This window comes from Triticum urartu, chromosome 2A (assembly GCF_056163025.1).
Source record: "Triticum urartu cultivar PI428250 chromosome 2A, HENAU_Tu73, whole genome shotgun sequence".
NCBI classification, from domain to species: Eukaryota; Viridiplantae; Streptophyta; class Magnoliopsida; order Poales; family Poaceae; genus Triticum; species Triticum urartu.
Window position 1 is genome coordinate 24,143,210 of NC_141874.1, and position 18,008 is coordinate 24,161,217.

At 42.0% G+C, this 18,008-nt stretch overlaps 1 protein-coding gene across 1 annotated transcript; it reads left to right on the top strand.

The window, feature by feature from the left end:
* The first annotated feature begins 8,404 nt into the window (after positions 1 to 8,404).
* Positions 8,405 to 17,218, top strand: FAAH (fatty acid amide hydrolase). The gene is made up of 19 exons (XM_048698253.2): positions 8,405 to 8,764; positions 8,853 to 8,913; positions 9,423 to 9,616; positions 9,703 to 9,832; positions 9,953 to 10,030; positions 10,115 to 10,262; positions 10,756 to 10,868; positions 10,954 to 11,029; positions 12,129 to 12,200; positions 12,447 to 12,498; positions 12,876 to 12,956; positions 13,028 to 13,111; positions 13,538 to 13,641; positions 13,838 to 13,930; positions 14,798 to 14,866; positions 15,332 to 15,393; positions 16,173 to 16,234; positions 16,407 to 16,502; positions 16,984 to 17,218. Exons 1-19 carry the CDS (start codon positions 8,549 to 8,551, stop codon positions 17,041 to 17,043), a joined length of 1,851 nt encoding a protein of 616 aa, XP_048554210.1. The 5' UTR covers positions 8,405 to 8,548; the 3' UTR covers positions 17,044 to 17,218.
* Positions 17,219 to 18,008: the final 790 nt, after the last annotated feature.

Sequence of the window (18,008 nt, forward strand, 5' to 3'; positions counted from 1 at the left end):
CCGGTTCGCGTCGCCCCGGGCACCGCCAAGCAGCCGCCGCATCTCGGAGCGGCTCCTCCGTCAAGCTCGCCGGTGCTGGGCGCGGTCGAGGACGAGGCTCTCCTCTACAGGCGCGGTCGAGGACGCCCCCTCGACCCCGACCTCCTGGTCGTCGTTGAGGTAGTCGAGGACCTCCGCCTGCTTGTCCCCTCGGTGGCCATGGGGAGCCACGCCGACCCAGCATCCCCTCGTCGTCGCCCTCGGGATTTGAGATGTGGTGGTGAGGAGTGGGCTCTGTGCGGGCGATGGGAGGCAACGGAGCTGTGTTCAGTCGTGCCGCACGTTCGTCCTTCCTGCCACACGCTCAGTTGATGACGTGGCTGGGACACGCCTCAAGATCCGTGCTTTTTTCATCTGATGGCTTTGGACGCGTTTGGACGGTGTTGTGAATGCCCACACGTGTGGGCGTTAACATTTCCATTTTTTTTTGCCACCCTCGATAAATAACCGAAGAAATCAGTAATCATTCTGCCAGTTATGAAAGCACTCTGTTCCGGAGAGATGATAGAATCTAAAAGTGGCCGTAGCCTGTTCACCAGACACTTAGAGACCACTTTATAGATTACATTGCAAAGACTGATTGGCCTGAAATCAGAAACTTTTACAGGGTTTGCAATTTTCGGTATAAGAACAATACTAGTTTCATTCACTCCCTTCGGCATGATATTTGTTCTAAAAAATTCCTTAACTGCTCTAATGATTTGTACCTTCAAAGTGTCCCAGTTTCTTTGGAAGAACCTTGCTGGAAATCCATCAGGGCCGGGCGCCTTTAATGGTCCTATTTGGTAAAGCGCGTCAGAAATCTCTTGGTCCAAGAATTCCTTGCACAGTGTGTCATTATCTACATCTGACACTTTTGCCTCAATAAGGTCCAAAACAACAGCAGGGTTAATATTTGGGTCAGCGGTGAAAATCCCCTGGAAGTAAGCAGATACCATATCACCCATTGTTTGTGCATCTGAATGAACATTACCGTCATTATCAATCTTGCAACTCACAAATCTTATTCTTTCTTGCACGCCAGACCGCCTTGCTCTGAAAAAACTTTGTATTCCTATCACCCTCTTTCAGCCATGTTATTCGTGACCTCTGAAGCCACAACATCTCCTCCTTGTACAGTAGGTCATTGAGCTTGTCCGAGATCTCCATAATCTCTTGCATGTCAGCATTCATATTCATAAGTTCTTCCAATCGCGACCTTGTTTTATGGATTTCTCTAGTAACATTGTCAAACTTTTTCCTGCTCCAACTATGCAGAGCATGCATAGTATCCCGAAGTGCAGAGGGTAGAGGTCTTTTAGAAGTCATGATATCATGTCTTTTAGAAGTCATGATATCTACTCTCTCTGTCCCATAATATAAGAACGTTTTTGACACTAGTGTAGTGTCAAAAACGTTCTTATATTATGGGACGGAGGGAGTAATTATTATTTCTTTGCTTGCAATTTTCTTATCGGTAGCTTACCAAGCCGGCCGCTTGGTTTGCGGTCATTATTTTTTTGCCACCCTCGATAAATAACCGAAGAAATTACATGGATTTCAATTATTTTTTATCGCGCGAGTGCAAAATAAAGTATTGTCAAAATTATTGCTATTAGAGTTTCATTAGCCATATTGTTATTCTTTATTTTACAAAAACGTTAAATTAAGCTTTAAAGGTATACTTGATGTTAATAATTTGTTTTTCCCTAAAATTCTGGTCAGCTTATAAGTACTTTGATTGATCGCTTTACAATTAATTGATCCTTGAATGTGCCATACACACGGTTTCAATCAATCCTAAAAACCTATTTTCGAGATTGTATGATTCAGTTTGCTTTATAGTTGATTGAACTATACATGGGCGTGGCTACGTTCAATAATATTTTTTTAGAATACGCATAAGCATGTGTATCATATATTGATAGAAGAAGGGGTATAGAAGCCCGCCTACCAAGTTACAAGCAAGGTACAATAGCCCACCTACAATGTGAATTACTAGCTACACACCCGCCTATACAATTATGCTAAGAAAGCTTGCATGTCCCACTTGAACAACCTAGCCGTTTGCCAAACTTTGTCCAATCGTCATAGCCCCAAGCCGCCATTACATCACTTATACATTCCATAATTGGTTACACATATTCTTAAGATCTAGTACTAGACATTGAAGTCTCTTTTTTTTCATCAAGTTTGGATGCATTTAGTTATGTAAGTTCACATATAAGAACTTTGTACTTCCTTCATTCCAAAATATAGTGCGCCCGCGCTTCCCTGGGTCGAACTTTGACCATAAATTTAACAAACGAGACCAACTGTGACGGGAGAAAAAGTTACATAATTAAAAACTTCTATCGAATATGAATTCACTGATATAACTTTTGCTCCCGCCGCAATCGGTCTTGCTAGTTAAATTTACAGTCAAAGTTGAAGCACGGGGATAGAGGAAGCACTACATTGTGGAATGGAGGGAGTATTATAAAAGTAACAGACAACTAATTAAGATGTTTCTCGCGCATTTGTGCATGTCGGTTCCAAAGGTGGCAAGTACACAATGGGATGGGGGCGGATGCCCCCCCCCCCCGCCTGTTTTGACCTTCACATAGGTTTGCTAGTGGTACACTTGTTTTACTCCGTTAACACTGCACTAACATCGATCATGATAACCCGTATTCAACGTGCACCATATGCATATACGAATTCCACATTGTGTTTCATGCGGGCACTTCTTCCATGAGCAGTGCATGACAAAGATGGTGGCAGGAATCATGAGCAGTGCATATCCATGAGCAGTGCATGACAAAGATGGTGGCAGGAATCATTCTCTGTTCCCCATTGTACAAACAATTGCTCAGGTAGTCATGTCATGACCATTGGGTGCTCGATTGTTGTCACATGTTGTGAGGGCATATCCAATAGCTTTGGATGTATCATTTAACCATATCATCAATAGACAATATTGTGGACACTATTGACCTGTTTGGATGATGTCCACGTCAAATTTTGTCTGGCTTGGAGCCTGCCTGAAAGTTGCCCGAGGAGTGTTTGGTTACTGTCCTGGGAAAGTAGCAGCTAGCCTGCCCTGGTGGCCTCACAATTTTCTTAGCATGGAGTGTGACCTAGGCATATTGCTTAGCCTGGGCGAGGCGTTTAGAAAAGGACGCCTGGCTAGCTGCCTGGTGGTAATGAGCCGATGTTTCCAAATCTTTTTGCAGTTACAAGGCTTCAATGATGATACTATATTATTTTTAATGCTACTTCAGGCCAGGACAACAACAAAAACACATGTACGCCATGTCAGCCTCACCAGGCACAAAACAAAGAAGTACCAGGCTCAAACCATGCAGCCTCTTTTCCGAGGCATGAAGCCCAGGCCACTAACCAAACAGACCCTTTGTATGGTGAACTGTCCTTCCATATATCTATGCTAGTACATATGCCCATGTGTTGCAATGCTTCTTTTTTTACAAAACCTACTATGTGTGCTACTATGCGCCCGCTACTTCTTATATCCAACTCTTATGTACGTCACTTGTATGGTCACCATGCAATAATTCAACAAACAAACCACCTTGCAACAATGCAAGAAGCATCTAGGAGGGATGTGGAAAGAGCATTTGGAGTGCTCCAAACTTGTTAAGGAATTGTTCATGAAAATGCAATGACGTGGGAATCAGAAATTTTGTGGCATCTGATGATATGTTGTATCATTTTGCACAAATATGATTGTCAAGGACGAGGGTGGCGGGCAGCCCGAACCCATGATTTTGAGAACCTTGGGGAACAAGTCCACACCCCAAAATAACAAGATGTCGATCAGCTTACCTTTTTCTTTTGCAGATGCATCCGAATCTTTGAAATTATCAGGTACACGCGCAACTACTCGGTGTCTCGTGGAGCATATGTGAGACCCACAATGGATGCCAAATAGCTAATGTTTGAATTGTGCACTTACAATAATTTTTATGTTCGAACTATGCATTTTCGCTATCAACAAATGATATTTACGTGTGATATTCACGTGTATAATGGACGTGCATGGATTTACGGGTCTAGATTTGAGTAGTGTGGTTGGCTGACATATCATATGAGTCGTCTGGCGCTATCCGCGGTCACGCCCAAGGGTGGCAGCGTGCGTTCATGAACGTTTAAGACCATGCCGGATTTGTAAAGTCCGGGTGGTAGATGCTCTTACTTGATTGTCAGCATTGAAGCATGGGTGCTGCTCCAATGAGCTCATGTTCCTCGATCACACCATGGCATTTTCTTTCCAGCACGCGATGGTTACTCTGGTGCGTGCAGGATTCTGGGCAACTGAGGGGGGGGGGGGGGGCATCAATGGTGTTCTTTCTTTTATATCTATGATATAGAACATAAAAAGATTAGCTGAGGAACCAGATTATATAACCCCCCCCCCCCTCCCGCAAAAAACAGATTATAAGTATTCATCACATTTTAATAGTATATTTTTTCCTACTAACCACTATCATTATTTTTCTCCTTTGTCAGTCAAGGGATGATGGAAATCCTTTTTCCTCCATTTATTTAGGAAAAAAAGGAAGGTACTATATTACCATACCAGAATCAGGTGGACCATTGCACCGCGTCTAGTAACCGCAAACTGAACCACACGCTCTTAATTATGATGTCAAACTTTGAGAGGAAGCCTTGAAGCGAGTAGCGAGTGATAACACCTTTGCAAGAGGGAAAAAGAGAGCCGTATGCAACTGTGAAGCCCTGCTACGTCTACTTCTGGAAAGAAAAAAACGGAGGTTTGGTCATGGTGCAATCGCGACGGAGGAACCTTGCTTCTAGAACGGGAATGGCATAGTCAAGGCGGGTCGGAAAAATGAAGCCATATTTGTACGGATGCTCCAAGAAGATGTGTCATGCTGATCCCCGTTGGTGTGCGTGCGTGCGTGCTTCGTTCTAGAAGGATGGGAAAAGTCCAGAGGATAGGATAGGCGTCGTGGTGGACGATGGATAGGGCAATGCTGGGACCCGGGAACCGGGATGGTTGACGGACGGAGGTGCCTAGCTCGCTCTTTTCTCACGGATCGAGTCTACCGCCGTGTCCCGTGTGTCCGTCCACCCAACGGGGAGGCTAGACGGAACTTGTTTACGGCTGCAGTCGTTGTCACGCGCGACGTGACGACGGGAGGTGCTGAGTCGGGCCAGACGAAACTTTTCCCTGTTTCTTGCTAGCAAGCGTTCCGTTATTTCACAATGAGTTGTATCTAATTTATTCAATAGGATGCAAGATAATAAATAAGGTGTTCTCTCATTCTATATTGAAACTTGTGTCAGGGATGTTGATTCATGTACATACAATCTTTTTTTCTTTCCTCATTTATTGTATGACACATCATCAAAATTTTTACTATATACGTAACAAAGTCTATCAACAACTATCTTACAACCATTGAAAATGCTGTAATTAAGGGGTACCGGTGTCATAGCTCGTATTCCCTGCGGTATATTCTCCACGTATTGGTTTGAAATCTAACCCGAGGTACTAATTTGTAATGATAGCCATGCATTTTTCTTTGTAATGACAGTGCTTATCATTGCACATGCAGACATGCTGCTTACACCAACGCTTTTTTGGTCCCCAGGAAACACCAATGACGCGATGACCACGTACTGGCGGCGGCGGCGGCGGCTCTACCTTGTTGATGCAACAGCAACAGCAACAACAACATCATCCGTGTTGCTATCTCCGCCCGCCGTCACGCAACGTCACGCGAGCCTCCATTTGTGTCCGTCTCCGTTCCCGCGCGATCGATGCAACCAACGCCTACGTTGGTTAACAGTTTTTTTCATGATAATACGTGTATCATTTATATTATAAAGAACAAATTATAAATTACTTAAAGACCGATATGACAAAACAGAAAAGATAGCAAAACATCTTTGAACTCGACACCAACGCATGTCACTTGCCTCCGGCACTATCATAGCAGCCACCAAAGAAAAGAATGACGAATTACCTTCTCACCCGAGCTCGACGCTGCTCCATTGCTAAGATGCAACTTTGTGGACCTTTAAGGTGGCTCATAAAAAATAAAGCCTAGAAATTGGATGACGTTCGATTGTGGAATACGGAGTACTGGTATATTGTATTCTTCCTCCATGTATATCCTCTCTTCTTCCCGGGTTTTTATTTTCTTTCCATCGATACATCAACCAGGTTATTTTTCTTTTTAGCACTGTATGCGTCAGATGCCGATGTTTTTCCGGCCCGCCGGGGGAGTACGTAACCAGGAGAGAACCTGAGCAAAGGAAAATCCCAAATTTCTAGAACATGTGACGCATGCATCTTGTCCATTCGTTTTGAAAACTAGGCGTCGTGTTAGATTTGGGCACAAGAAAATGAAGCCGTTGTACGCGTTCCCGCTTGGCGCGTACCCATGCGTAGTCACGAGAACACGATAGACAGCTTCTACTGCAGAGCCGGTGGTTGTGGGCGGTACAGAAGGAGGAAGGAGGCTGGAGGTAGAAGGCGACGCAACAGCCGTCCGATCAAGATTCAACGGTCAAAAAAATTGTCTGGCATCATGTTTTAAAACGACTTACAAATAGCCCGCTACGTCGTATTTGTTTCCATTGGATATATATTCTTGACCTTGCATTCTCCCACTGTGCGGGCCAATAAAAAGATATTGACCTGTTGGTGGTTTCCAGTTAAACTTGAGAAAGACAACACAACTAAACATCAAGTCATGTGACTTTGAGGTCACTGACACATGAGTCTACATATTAGATTATTATTAGTGACCGCTAACTCACCTGATTTAAGCCATGGAACAAGAGTCCTCCAAGTATCATTCGGGTCTCATGGAATTCTCTTACATTTATGCTAGAATAACGTTGTATTTCAGTCGCCTAAATTCTCCCTAATCTAAAGAGGCAATGATACTTTTTTAAAATAGAAAGATGTTTTATTTTGAAATTAAACTCTTGTCGGTGGATTTCAGTTTTAAAGCTATCCATGTAGACACTATTGATATGGTTCAAATCTAGCCCTATGTTTGCCTTTCCCCTCTGGGTTCTACTGGACTCTCTTTATCCTTCTCTTGCTGATCTGTCTCGTTGATATGTAGCTAACCTTCTCCCATCTTTCACCATACACCACTATCCCTATGGAAATCGATGGATCATGTGTACAAGACTACCACTGCTTTAAATATGCAGATGGTTAGGTGTTGGGTGAAACACGTATAACTCCAACCTAATATATAAATGTACATGTACAATGGGATAGCTTAAAATAGACTAAACAGAGCGAGTAGGTTGCACATAAGACCATGAAATGAAACAATCTTGTTGCCTATGGCAGGGGTGACCGCCAACAGATGAATGGTCAAGATGTCTGACTTGACCTAGAATGTTTTGTCGTGGTTGTAACACGTTGATTTAGTGGACGGGAGGAGCGCACATTGTCATGCCATATAGATGTTGGTGTTGATTAGTGAATAACTTTGGTAGAACATAGGGCCAAACCATGGTGTATCTAGGGTCTGGTCTAGATGAGGTCATGAACATTGTCATGTGTGATTGTAATCCCTATTTTTTTTTTAGTAATATAAGAGTTTATTCGCAAAAAAATGCTTTCTATTCCAAGGCGAGGTTGGAGTGGCCTACTTTAGAGGCACCTACAAACGTAAGACCGAAACTCAGCCAATGGCTGGTTGGCGAGAATTGGGCAGGGGAAGGGGGTGTGAGCGTGGATTGTAGACAAGAAAGATCCAGTGCTCTACGAGCAATGAGAAGGCAAGATGAGGGTGGACCAACAAAGTAGACATTTTTTAGCCTGGCGAGGAAACACGACTCTATATCAGCGATGCCACTCACGATCGATGGCAAGTTGTCTGACGACGATGACCAAATCTTACTTGTAGTGGAACTAGCCCATCAGGGTTCAAGTCCTAAACTTGGCATTGATGCTCGCATTTTCCTGGCTTCATTTCAGGCTTCCACCGATGTTCGTCCAGTATGAGGAGACTTTCCGGTCGAATATCAGACGCCTCTAGTGATTCCGTCAATATCAGGATATTATGACGACCCAGTCACTCGGATATGCTCATAGGGGTAGGTGTGTGCGTATAGTGCGTTCATAACGACGAGCGCATGTGATTGTATTGTGTTTATTAGAAAAAAATATGCAATTTTTCTTACCTAGCTGAGGCCACGAACTTTGGTGGTCCTAGAGGCGAATTGATCGCCTTGTCGTGGAGTCGACTGGGTCGCTGGTACATTTACATGTGCGCCATCCTAATTCTGGCCGCAGTACTGCTACTCCTACCTCGGCCGGCAAGTGGCAGCTGCAACGGCCATTATTTTCTCGCCATCCGTCCAATCCATCCTCCGTCCCCGGTCATCGTCTCCACTCGCCACCCCCACCCCACCACCCCTACCCCATAAAACCCCACTCACCGCCGCCCGCGGCCGCGCATTAGTTCCCGCCGCGCGCTCGCAGTTCCGCATTCACTCCGCCCCTGCCCCCGCCGACCGGACCGAGATCAATCAGATGGGCGGCGGATCCGGCGGCAGGGGGAAGGGGATGCCGCGCGCGATGGCGCCGGTGGAGGAGGTGGACGTCGCCGCCGTGCGGTACAAGCCGGCGGAGCTGCAGGCGCCGCACCTCACGGGGTTCCCGCTCCGGGCCTTCGTCTGGCTCCTCGAGTCCCCGCTCCTCGGCCCCCTCGTCACCTCCATCCTCAAGAAGCAGAACAACATGACGCAGGTCCGCCTCCTTCCTCAAATTTCCGTTTTTTACCCGGCGATTCCGTTGCGCTCATCGCGGTTTCTGGTCTTTCTCGGGGGCGGAGCAGATGCTGCAGCACACGGTGATCCCGGAGCGGCCCATGTTCTACCCGGAGTACCCGCCGCAGGGTATGCTCTCTTCTCTGGTCGTACCCTCTGTCTCTGTCTCTGCCTGTTCCTTTGAAATTGTCGCCGGTCGTTGTTCAGCTCCGCAAGCAAGGAAGCAGACAGGACAAAAACAAACAAACACTAATTGACTTTTTCTTAATAATAATTGCGCTACTACTTTTGATTCAGTCAAGTTCAGCTGGAACTCTCGCCGAAAAAATAAGTTCTGCTGATGGGACTGAATAAGGCACAGAAAGACATATGTTTCCTGCAGAAACACACCTGAATGGTTTGCTCGATTTTGTCTACACAAATAATCTGCCCAATTCAGTTATTCAGATGTGTCAGCACTATTTTGAAGTACCCCTGTGTCCACAAGACACCCTGTATTTGGGCCTCTTGCATCTTTTTTTGACTGGAAACAGAAAGAAAATTCCCTATTGCAGCTTTTTTAATCATGTGAAAGTTATATGTATAAGGTAAAAAAAAGGGTATGCTGTTGTTAATTGCTGTTGCTCCCAATTTACCAGAGCCTGAACATGGGGTTGTGGCCCTGGGGGACGACAGGGACCCTGTGGACAGAGTTGAGGAGGCACTTAGTTGCCTCGCTCCGTATGACCCGTCGGGGCGTTTCACATCGGCCGATGAGAAAAATCCCTTCCTCTACTGGAAGATCCGCGACTTTGCGTATGCGTACCGGTCTGGGATCACGACGCCGTCAGCTGTGAGTAGCTCACTGGAATGTATTGTACAGAACAATGCTGCTTGCTCTCCTTGCATTTGTGGTGTTAAACCTTGACCGCTGAGTAGGTTGCAGAGCTTGTCATAGCGGGCGTGGAGGAGTGGAACAATAAGAAGCCTCCGATGCCAATGCTGATCCATTTTAACGCCAACGACCTGAGGAAGCAAGCTGATGCTTCTACAAAGAGATTTGAGCAAGGTCTACACCCAAACCAACCTTGCTGCTTTAGTTCATCATTGTTGAAACGAACAGACATCAGGTGGAAAGTCCATTTACCTCAATCCTGTTTTCTTGATATGTGTTGTTTCTTGTGCCCAGGAAGTCCAATTTCTGTTCTGGACGGGATCTTTTTCGCCGTTAAGGATGACATTGATTGCTTGCCATATCCATCAAAGAGTTAGTTCACTCGACTGTACTAGCCATTTTTTTTACTGTGTCCGAGATGTACATTCTATATTATGTTCCTCTATTTGAATTCAGGTGCCACCACATTTTTTGACGAAATCCGCCCTGTGGAGAAAGATGCTGTCTCTGTTTCTCGTTTACGGAAATGTGGAGTGATCTTTATTGGAAAAGCAAATATGCACGAGCTAGGCCTTGGGGTCACTGGAAACAATCCAAACTATGGGTACAGTTAATAACTAAGTGGCTGCTATTCTGTCTGAAATGCTTACTTACATGGAATCTACAGTCTAGGGACACATGAGTTTTATTGAAGGTGTTAAAACTTATCATGTTCTCATCTATGTTGAACTGGTGGAGTGTTACCTGGTTAACATTTCATACTCTTTTTTTTGACATGCTGCAAACATGAATGTCTAACAACATCTAGATCATTCTTTTGCCTTGCCTAAAGTCTTGCAATGGAAGAGGGGAACATATTTGTTAGCTATTTCCTAGAAGCAAACTCAGCTGAGTAATTGTAAAGCTTGACAATGAATCAGAACTCTCGGATGCCTACAAACATTATGCTCTAGCAGTATCATCGGAAACGATCACATTATGAAAAGGAAATGGAAAATGAATTTGCAATTTGAAGTCATCCTACATTGTTTATCTAGTCTACTTATTTTCTGATGTTTGTCACTTTATCTTCATATTTTCATAATTATTTATTGCAGGACAGTAAGAAATCCACATTCAATCGATAGATATACTGGTGGTTCTTCATCTGGTCCAGCTGCACTTGTCTCATCAGGGTTATGCTCAGGAGCGATTGGAACAGACGGCGGAGGTTTGTACATATAAAGCTGTGACATTCATTAACACTACATTCCTTTCTGTACTAGTCTCTAATTGGGACCTTTTCTTTCTTACAGGCTCAGTTCGAATACCATCCTCCCTATGTGGCATTGTTGGTTTGAAAACAACATTCGGGCGCACAGATATGACTGGGTAACTAAGATTAGTTCCTAGTTGATATGTACTTCTAGCATTTACTTTGCTACAGATAAAAGTATATATCCGATCAAGTCACTGTCACTGTCACCATCTAAGGCTGCTCCACACCTCAGCTATGCCTTCACTCTCATCCGAGTCCCACATAGGCCAGTGTCACTCGATTCACGCCTCTGCATTGTTATTCCTGTGATGCTCCATTTTCGTTAAGTCAGTTTGTGGGGGAGATTCGTGTCTTTCAGTTAGTTAATTTGTTTTTTTAAGAGACTTTTAGCAAGGTGATAAACAAAGATGGGAGATGGGCCGCGCCTCACCAACTCCAGTTTATAAGATAGAGTAAAATTTGTGAAACTACAAATATTCTTATAAACTGTCACAAGGCTCCAGTTTTAAGGCTGGACTGTAACTGGCCCACCTGTCAGCCTCTTGGCCTAGTACCTACCTGTAATGGAGGTTTCAGCAAGGGCGTACGGGTTGCAATGTGTTGATTAATATTGTTGCAGGTGACGGTTCAACTTTAAATTTGGAGTTTTGCTATGCGAAAGCTTCTTGCTAGCTATGTGCAATAGATGCATAAATCCATGGTTTTGAATAGTCTGTGCAAAATACCTGTAGTTTTGTGATTTTACGGTTACATTTCTTTTGGGCTTCATAATTTACTTGGATTAGGATAACCTTTTTAAGCCATTTAAGTAAGCGCGCGTAGCCTTTCTTTAACACTCCATATGTTCTTAAACCAGGGAAACACCGGTTACCAGATTTACTGGTACCCTGTTCAGGATTTTGGTTTAAATTTAATGTACAAATATAAAGAGCACCACCAATTCGAAACAAAAATAAGAAGGAACATAGTTCCAATAAAGGGAACCCAGGGACCATATTCTTCTCCAACCTGAGTTTTACTCAAGTCTCGAATAAACTGAAGGACATGTTCAAAAATTCTGACCGTTGGTCAGGATGCTTTGTGGATTCCGAACAGTTATGACTACTAAACCTAGCAAGATAGTAATTACGACGCAAGATGGCTTAGTTGCCTTTTGTTTTAATAATAATATAATAGATTGTGAGTACGCATAATTTTATATCTTATTTGCAGGGTCGTTTGTGATGCTGGGACAGTTGAAGTTGCTTCACCTCTTACATCATCAGTAGAGGATTCTGTGCTATTGTAAGCATTTTGGCTTGCTAGATGAGACCGTGAGGTTGCATGAGTCTGTTTAGCTATCTTTGTTAAAGTTGGAAGTTTGTCAAATCTCTTATTTCCCTTAATGATATAAGTTATATATCTAACTATCTGGTTGGGTGGGTACAACTGAATACTTGTCATTTATGAACACTCAACAGTCAATACCCTCTGCTTGGAAGTTATGTATTTACTACTTACAGTCTTACACCATGTCTTATGGCATTTCAGGTATTCTGCACTAGCAGGTTCTAGACCTATGGACAAACTTACTCTGAGACCTGTAAGCTATTTCTTCTTTTAGCACTTCCCATCTGGTAAATACCAGAAGCACTGAATGTATGTTAAAACCCCTAAAATATCTTTAGTATCACTTCTATGTCATTGCACTATACTAGTCAGTTTTTTTTACTTAAATCAGAAACAATACGGATGTCAGTCATTACTGAATTGTAGGAAAAAAAAGATTGTGATTGTTTTTCTAAAATGAAATTTAAATTTTAGACTCCAACAGTACGGTAATCACAATACAGCAACAGTCACATGTTAATCTTCTCCATTATTACCCAGGATGGATCATAACCTATGATCTATAGCTGGCCTTATTGCATCCTATCAGCCTCATAGCTTCTGCATCTCTTTCCCTTTTTCTCTGTACAGTCCCCGCTGTGTGTTCCTAACTTGGTGTCCTCCGAGAATAGCAAGATCCTGCAATCAGTGAAAGTGGGAAAATATACAGAGGTACAAATTTTCACGTGAAATATTATTTTTGTACACATGTGCCTTTTCTTAGATAAAATTGGCTTCTGCAGTGGTTTCATGATGTCCCTGATAATGAGGTCTCAAATACATGTGAAGATGCACTTAACCTCCTAGGCAGCACCTTTGGATGTCAGGTATAGCCATTTATATCGCAAACATATCTTATTATCACACCTATCTAGGTCTCGTAACTTTGAATGTACAATCTCTTCTTTAGATGAAAGCATTTGATCGTTAATCAGATTTTCATGTGTAAGGTGTATGCCTCTGTGCTCTCCAATAACTGCGACCATAGTTCTGTTGATGGTTACGTCAAAACAATTAAGTGTTAATTAGAAAAATGTCCATCTTGACAACTCCTGTAAGATGCAACTGATTATTGATGAGCATCATTTGGAGCTTCTAGCTATTCAACAAGCAGTATTAATTAAGCTTTTTTTTCCCAGCTGCTGAATGATTATGACGAGATTCCTTTTCTGTTAGTGTGGCATCTACTATATATGCATATTCTATTGTTTTTCGACATCTCAGCTGACTAGTATTGTTTAATATTTTTCAAGATAGAAGAGATAATCTTACCAGAGCTTGAGGAGATGCGTACAGCCCATCTTGTCTCTATTGGCTCAGAAGCATTCTCTGACATGAATGCTCATTACCAAGCAGGGTACCTGTCTATCTATATATTCACAAAAAATATAGCCATCAGATTATCAATATTGCTCTCAGCATGAGTTATATACAAAATTTCCTTTCAAGACGAGATAGAACTTGAAATTTCTGGTCCCCGAGAGACAAGAAGTATTTTTTTAGCTAGTCTTACTATTCTGTAATATCAATCTCACAATACTACTATCTTCCAGGAGGCGAACTGAAATGACGTTAGATACTCGAGCAAGTTTGGCACTTTTTAAGTCATTCACTTCAGCAGATTATGTTGCTTCTCAATGTCTGAGGTGAATATGAGTATAAATGTAGCCGAGGCATTTATCTTTCCATTACAGCACTTCATTCATATGAACCAGGTTTTTTCGTTCTGCAGTTTTATTTGATTATGGAAACCACCTTGAATGTGATTGTAGATAGGAAAGATAAAATAAAACCTGTTTAGATTGTAAGGTTGTTTCAGATAACACAGAAAGATGACCAATCAAGCTAATAAGAAAGGAAACATGTCTATTCTTATGACCCCACAGGTTTCCACAAGCCTTATCCAGTGCATCTTATTTAGATTGATTCAATAATATCAGTTATTTCTAGTAATAACCCTAGTTATTACTGAATATAAAAATTCAATTCTGATTGTTATATATGACATCCTACATATATGTCATATTCTAGTTAGGAGTTCTTTCTTTAGCATTATAGTTTGAAAACAAATAGGGGATTAGAGATAAGTAAACAAATAGGACTTGCATTACAGAGCATACCTAACGCCAGGTGATGGGGCATACTTATAGTGTATTAATTGTGTGGACATTTATACTAAGTTATAATAATTCAATAGCTACTAGAAGTCGTGCAGCTCCTGTTTCATCATTATCTTCTACGAGAAAGCGCTGCTAGTTTTCTTTAAAATCTGTCATGGTCTTGACTAGACTCCTAGTTTGTCACATACTGAGTTAATAATTTTCCTAGATGTGCTGACTGTTGCACAAATCGTGGAAATTGAGTCGTTACTATAAATCACATGCCACATAGTTGTTGTATGACAAATACAATTAAGTCTGAAATCTGAACCATGAACTGTCAAGTGCGTATTCCTTTCTCCCACGGCAGATGTTCTGGCAGTTGTGTGCTTACGGTATCTGTGGCTTTTATAGGAGAAGGATAATGTACTATCACATGGAAGCTTTCAAGAAGGTTGACGTCATAGCAACCCCTACAACCGGGTAAATGATTTTGAAGTTTACTACAGTCTGTCCATGTTTTATATCATCTTGTTTCTACTAATCGTGTGTATGCATGCTTCCTCATTCGTACTTGTTTTTGTCTAGTCAAAGAGACTAGTGCATGAGGAAAGTTCTGCTTTTTAGCTTCCAGTAGATGGGTTGTAGTTCTAGGCGACACATATTTTTCTAATAGTTTCAGGGTATATAGGGCTACACAAGCATGTCGGTTTGTGACTCGAATACGAGATAATATCTGTAAATTACCAAATTGACAATACTAATTCACATTTGGGATTACATGGAGCAGCTGACATGACTCTGTTCATCTATGCTCCTTAGAATGATGCATACCTAATTTTACCTGTTTGCACCAGTTTTCAAGAAATTATGGTGTACTCGTGCTTCTTATCATATGTATTATCTGTTGCTATAACAACTAAGGAGATGTGCTGTTTTTTTTTACAGCATGACCGCTCCAAAAATACCACCAAGTGCTCTGAAAGGAGAGTCTGATTATGTTGTATCAGGTAGATTCTTCACTATATTATATTGTGCATTTTCATTAGCTTTTGAACACGTGGATTTGTATCTTATCTCAAACTCAATTTTAAACCATGCTAACATCCTGGATAAAACCTGCTGAAATGTTGATGTGAAACAATTCTTAGTTGACACAACAACTGCTGTCATTCACCCGCAAAAAAAAAAAACTGCTGTCATTGTCTTGTCTTGAGAAAGAAGTTTGTACTCCCTCCGTCCAGAAATACTTGTCTGGGAGATAGATGTATCTAGACGTATTTTAGTTCTAGATGCATCCTTTTTATCTATTTCGAAGACAAGTATTTCCGGACGGAGGTAGTAATAAGAAAAATAAAATAATGACAGCTCTACATGTGAAATTTGTAGGGGAGATTGAAGTTTTAAACGCGGTTTTCACGCCTTAGCCGCGAAGACACTAAAAAGCTATGGCTAAGCTATCACTAGCTATTTCCTTATTTAGATCATGGACATCACGCTTTTGTGGTGGGAACGCACAAAGCTATAACAGAATATCACAAGCTATTTAGAACCTTGTTGGAATGAGAGATACAGGGGGCATTTTCTTCCTATTTGGAATCCAATAGTATAAAGTAGCTATGCAATATGGAAGAGTTGTGTTTCATAGTTTATATGAGTTTAGCAGTTTGCTAAGCAAGCTATATTAATACCTGTTTTGACGCCAACCTGCCAAGTACAATTATTGGTACTTTGTTCTACAGAGATCAATTGCACCTTTTCTGTTCCTGATTCAATCTCTTTATTGCAGCCAAGCTGATGCAATTCATTTTTGCCGGGAACCTTCTTGGCTTGCCTGCCATTAGTGTTCCTGTAAGTGGTGTCACAACTCATGACGAGTATTAATTGTATCTTTTACTCCACATTATAGGAGTAGTTAGTAATAATTATAGGAAACATTCAGGATTTTGTTGCAATATAGCTCAAAAACATGCAGGGAAATATTAATTGCTAATATGTGCTGCTACTCCTGTCCTGTACCCAGGTTGGTCATGACAAGCAAGGCCTTCCTATCGGCTTGCAACTGATAGGCCGTCCATGGGGCGAGGCTAGCTTATTGAGGGTGGCTTCGGCAGTAGAGGTAATGTTCGCATTTGTCATAAAGGTTCTGTATTTGTGGTTTGCCAATTGAGAATGTGCTCATATTTAATAGGAGTCCATGTCTTATTAAGGCTGCATCTGTATGAACCCGAGTGAATCTCTGAACATTCAGCAATCTTGATCCGTTAGCATTAGGCATCGGGGAGACTTTATTTACACCACTATGTTGTCTACGGGCATTTATTTATATCGTGGCATAGGTACACTTAAGCTACATATTACTTTGAGTAATTTTTAACGGGAAAATATGCTAAGGCAAATACAAATGTTAGGGAAGAAATAGTAATTTATGAAATGTTCTAAATTTGGCATGTCTAGAGAATCTGAAAAGCACTATTCAGTGGCATCACCACCCTTATGAGTGCGAGCATTATTTTCATCAAGTCTTTTGTGCTGTGTTTGTCAACTTCTGGACCCTCATCATGAATTAAAAACGTGACCTTATTTTCCCTTGCTTTCAGGAGCTCTGCCTGAAGAGAAGAAATCGGCCATCCACATTTTACGACATCCTGAAGACCTGAAACATCATCAGTATGTAATATCAATAGTATGCGAGAGGTTTGTCATTTGTCAGGACTCCGGATATACACAGCAAACCCTTCTCCAGTTTATAAAAGACCGAGAAAATAATTTTACCAGCACTGTAGCAGCAATAAGTGAGGCAGTATAAAAGAAATCGTTTGGACGTTTGGGATATCTCTGCCGGTTTTCTTGTTGTGATTCATCTGTTCGTAATGTTCTTGATCTGGCTCATCTCTGCCCATCGAGAAAGCTGAGACATAGATGTAACAGAGACTCTGAGATATCCATTACCGACAAACGCGAGTGAATCATGAATTCGTATCTCAATATAAAAGATCTTGATGATAGGTCCAAAATGAAGTGGAGTACGTATGTGACGCAAAACAAAATCTATACCGCTCATTTTGTGTTTAATAGCACTTCTCATCGTTTTGTGGTTCAGTTTGTTACTGCGAAGAAACTAGAAGAGATGAATTCGTGAGACATCAGGTTCATGTATTTGCTTTACCGTTGATCGCCGTGCTGGCTTTGTCTCTCCATGTGTACCAGTGCTACAGTAGCGTGGAGCCTGATAGGGCTAACTAAAAGGAACCTATCTTGGTGATCCATACGGTACAACAAGTTGAAATATATTGTCCGTTCGGACTTTTGAATGAACTGGTTGAAGGATCAGTTCAATACTGTTAAATCTGTTTGTAAAAAAGAACTGTTTTCGTTTTCTTTTGTTTCTTCATCCTAGAAGAGAATGACCAAGACAAAGAAGAGGGGTTGGCTTCTTCTCTTTCTGACCGAGAACGTTTTAGCATTGACCATACGTGGAAGGAAAATTCAAGAAGCAAGAACAAGTAAGTCAGTCTGTGGCACACAACCCTGAACATTTTCTAGTTCACCAGGAGTTCACATTTGCATAGAGGCCACCCAATTCAGCATCAAATTTAAGTGTGTGCGACTAATGAACGTTCAC

Excerpts from the sequence above, each read along its gene's own strand:
- FAAH (XM_048698253.2), top strand. The coding sequence starts at position 8,549 with ATGGGCGGCGGATCCGGCGGCAGGGGGAAGGGGATGCCGCGCGCGATG. Across the intron at positions 10,263-10,755 it reads GGAAACAATCCAAACTATGG|GACAGTAAGAAATCCACATT; the intron begins GTACAGTTAATA and ends TATTTATTGCAG. Across the intron at positions 13,931-14,797 it reads GTTGCTTCTCAATGTCTGAG|GAGAAGGATAATGTACTATC; the intron begins GTGAATATGAGT and ends TGGCTTTTATAG.